Source organism: Lipotes vexillifer, unplaced genomic scaffold (genome assembly GCF_000442215.2).
Source record: "Lipotes vexillifer unplaced genomic scaffold, Lipotes_vexillifer_v1.1 scaffold46, whole genome shotgun sequence".
Taxonomy (NCBI): domain Eukaryota; kingdom Metazoa; phylum Chordata; class Mammalia; order Artiodactyla; family Lipotidae; genus Lipotes; species Lipotes vexillifer.
Genome location: NW_006799818.1, coordinates 585,642 through 589,495, shown reverse-complemented (window position 1 = coordinate 589,495; position 3,854 = coordinate 585,642). Strand labels below are relative to the sequence as shown.

General features: G+C 52.4%; 1 protein-coding gene across 1 annotated transcript in view; it reads right to left on the bottom strand.

The window, feature by feature from the left end:
* ARHGEF26 (Rho guanine nucleotide exchange factor 26) overlaps positions 1 to 2,956 on the bottom strand; it is a 159,682-nt gene extending 156,726 nt beyond the window's left edge. Inside the window, exons 1-2 of the mRNA XM_007471986.1 lie at positions 1,877 to 2,956; positions 257 to 296 (exon numbers count right to left, since the gene is read on the bottom strand). Of these exons, the coding sequence (XP_007472048.1) occupies positions 257 to 296; positions 1,877 to 2,956 (1,120 nt within the window). The remainder of the gene's footprint in view (positions 1 to 256; positions 297 to 1,876) is intronic.
* Positions 2,957 to 3,854: the final 898 nt, after the last annotated feature.

Sequence of the window (3,854 nt, the reverse complement as noted above, 5' to 3'; positions counted from 1 at the left end):
CCACAAAAAAAAAAAAAAAAAAAAAAAAAAAAAAAAATCCCAGAGCACTGGTCTGACAAAGTCATCTGCTTACAAAGAATGCCATTAATTTTACTCACTGCTGGTGAGTTTAGCTTAGCGCAGAGCTTTGTGCTATATAATTTGTGAAGAAGTTGTACATTTTTCTCGAGTTTTTTGTAACTTCAGTTGGATTTCAACTTATAATTGATATTCCACATTGAAACAGCAATAAAAGTCTGGAAAATCAAATGCTTACCTTCCCCATCAAACGTTCCTTGTCCTTTCAGCATTTTTTTCTAAGAAACAAGAAAAGCAAAAATAGGAAAAGCAAAGCAAACTATGTATGAATGAGCCAAACAGAAAATACAGCTATTTTAAGAAAAAGTATTTTTTTTGTTGTTACATTCATTACACTTCCAAAGGCATAGAGCAGATGATCCCTGTAGTTCACTCGTAACACTACTACAACTCACTAAAAAGGTGAAATAAAATGTACAATATCCCCCATGCTCTGTCAATACAGCTTGAGAATCCTCAAATGACCAGTAGTCCAGCTTATTTCATTACTCATGATTTGCCATCACTGTTAAATTGAACTTTGCTATACTTGCAGAGTTGGAGGGGGAAAAAAAAACCACATAAAATATTATGGAACTTCTTTAAGGCCATGGGATCTAAAATAAAACAGGCTTGCTTGTGTATTACACATGTGATATTTATATAGACTCTCTGATTAATCAAGAAAAGATGTGGCTGCCAAAATGAATTCCTGCCCGATTGCTGAGATCTGTCTTGTGTCTGGAGAAGACAGCACATGCACACTCCAAAATCTCCTTCCCTAGTGTTCCCTATTTCTCTATGTCTTATTTAGTAATATTTTAATGAGCACAGCTCCTAGGCCCTTATCTGGGAGCAACACCATACCATTCACTGGAACCTGAAGTTTTCAGCTACCAATTTGTTAAATGCACTCAAGGATTAAGTGGGCACAAAATGGGAATAAGATACAACCACAGGCAGTGGTGAGAGAAACCAGAAACAGCAAAGATAACAAACTATGTCTATTGTGATCTGGCAACTGACTTTTAAAATTTACATTTTACCTGAATGGTATTTAGTATGTGATCACCACTGAAAAACATAATTCAGTAATTAAATCATTAGTGTAAGTAATTAAAATAATCAATAGGCTTAAGGGAAATCGGTTTTCCTGTATCAGCTGTGATGAATCAGCAACGTATGACTGACATTTCTAAACAAGCACCAGGCAGCGCCACCACATAATCAAGAGTGCAGATCCGCGCCTGCTCACCGTCCCCTTTTCAGCTACCTGTATTAAAACTGTTCGGGGTTCACTCAGCCAATACTTAATTTTCTGTGTTTTTTTCCCCCATTTGTCCCCCACTTTTTGCCCGAACTTAGAAAATTAAAACAATAAGAGTTTCAGTTCCTCCCATGAAGCTGCATTAAACTGGGCTGTGCCTGCCAGCAACAGAATGGGCAAGAGATAAATGTGCACGGGTCTGATCAACAAACCACAGAATTTAAAAATTGGGCTTCCCTGGTGGCGCAGTGGTTGAGAGTCCGCCTGCCGATGCAGGGGACACGGCTTCGTGCCCCGGTCCGGGAAGATCCCACATGCCGCGGAGCGGCTGGGCCCGTGAGCCATGGCCGCTGAGCCTGCGCGTCCGGAGCCTGTGCTCCGCAACTGGAGAGGCCACAACAGTGAGAGGCCCACGTACCGCAAAAAAATAAATAAATAACAATAACAATAACAATAACCTCTGGTTTCCTCTGTGCCCTTCCTCCCCACCCCCGTCACCTTCACCTGTGGCTTAGTGAACGCCTAACTTGCGACACTCTTGCCCATTCTTACCTTTATCCTTCCCAGGCTGGAAAACTTCTCCTTATCTTCCATTACCGCTTTCAGAATAGGCTGGGACATTCTGTTCTTCTTCTTCGAGGTGGTAGGACTGTCAAAATCAACGCCACTGACCACCGCCCTGCGATAGGACGTGGACCTCAAGCCTCTCCGCAGAGACCCCGGACTGTCCAAGTCGTTCTCCGCCTCGCCCTCGTCCTCTGCGGGGCCCAGGGGCGCTCCAAGGCCCTCCACCATGCTGCGCACCTTAAGCAGTCTCTTGTGAGGCTCCACATTCTGACTGTTGGATTTACTTATCTTAATTTCCGAGGCCAGGCTCTTCGGAATGATCTGCTGTTTCCCCACTTTGAGGGCGGCGGGGCTGTTTGTGCTCAAAACCACTGAAGGATTCTCCAGGAGCTCGTTCTCCTGTGAGGGAAGCCTTTGGAGGGGGAGTTTTTGCTCCAAAGACCTTTTGTGGGGCGCGGGAGAGAGTCTCGAAGGTCCCCGCTCAGGGTCCTTAGCCATCTGGCCGGACAGCGAACGCGCGCCTGGGGAGGCCGTATTAGGGATAAGCGCACTTGCAGCAGGCGAAAGCAGGGGGCTGGCGGGGAATCCGGCCCTGTCCCCCTCGGGGCTGCAGGGGGCAGACGCATGAGGAGTCCGCGGGCGATGCAGCGGCTGCGGCGCGAGCGAAGTCGCAGTGCCGTTCGCTGGGGATTTGGGGTAGCCGCCCGACGCCGCTCTGGGTTCCTGGGGTGACTTGGGCCGTCGAAGCCGAGGAGAAACAGCCCTGTACTCCGGGGAGACGGTCCTCCCATTGGTCACCAACCGCCGATGGGCGCACAGAAGCAGGGGGCTCCTCTGGATCGTCCTGCCGTCGGAGACGGTGGGCACCTGGGCCGGAGTCTGCGCCGCCGGGGGCGTCCCTCGGTCCTCCACCGGGAAATCCGTGATCAGCAACCCGCTGGGGCTCTGGTAGGACTGGGGCCTCGGCTTGCTCCGGCCCAGCAGCTGGGGCTGAGGGGTTGAACGCCTCCGCCACAAAGGGGTTAAGCTGTTGCTGGAAAAATCTACTTCGGTCTTGCCGTCCATAGCAGAGCCTCGGGCGTCAGCCCCGCGGGGGGAACAGCACCCAGTAAGTCTTGCCTAAAGAGGAAAGCAGTCATGGAACTTTGCCGCCGAACAACCAGGCACGCCTTGCAGACACGCGCGCTCTGAGCCCGGCGATCACCCGGCTGCCGCGCGGGACAAAACTGCGCGTCAATTACCCGCCCTTTCTGGGGCAAAAACTGCGCCCACCGCGCCGAGCAGTCCAGTACAGATATCTGGGCTGTGCCCAGGCGGATTAATCCAGTCACCTCCGCGTCTTTCCCGCGCCCAAAGACCACCCGCACGGAAAGAGACAGCCACCAATTCGCAGGGTGCAAACTGATGCACAAGAAGCTTGGGACGATTTCAGCTTTCTCGGGAAACTCGCCGCGGGACGCTCCCCTACTCAGCCAGCCAGCCGCCCGCCCCCGTCGTTGGTCCCCTAGCGCTCTAACTGCCCGTCTCCCAGGCGGATTTACCTTAAGGGATTTGCAGAGTCCAAGGCCAAAGAGCACCCACCGCCCCGTGGGTGGCCCGGGTCCCAGACCGAATCGCGGCAGCAGGAGCTCTGGAGAGCTCTGCAGGCGACCAGGCGTCGGCTCCGCCCCTAAGCTTGACCCCGCCCTCAGCCTTGGCCACGCCCGGGCCCGCCTCAGTCGCAGCCATCCTGGAGCAGCTGTACTCCTGCCCGGGTCTGGTTAAAAAATACACAAGCGCACCTGGGCTGGGTGCCGAGCTCCCGGGTTCCGGGCCGCGAGATGCGGGAAAGGGGCGGCGTGGGAGCTTCGAGAGCGCAGGTCCGTTGCCTGGAGCACAGCGTGGGAACGAGCGTGGGAGCCCGGCCAGGATGTAATTTACGAAGCCCTGGGCCCCCGGGGGACCTCCCCGGTAGAAACCCGGA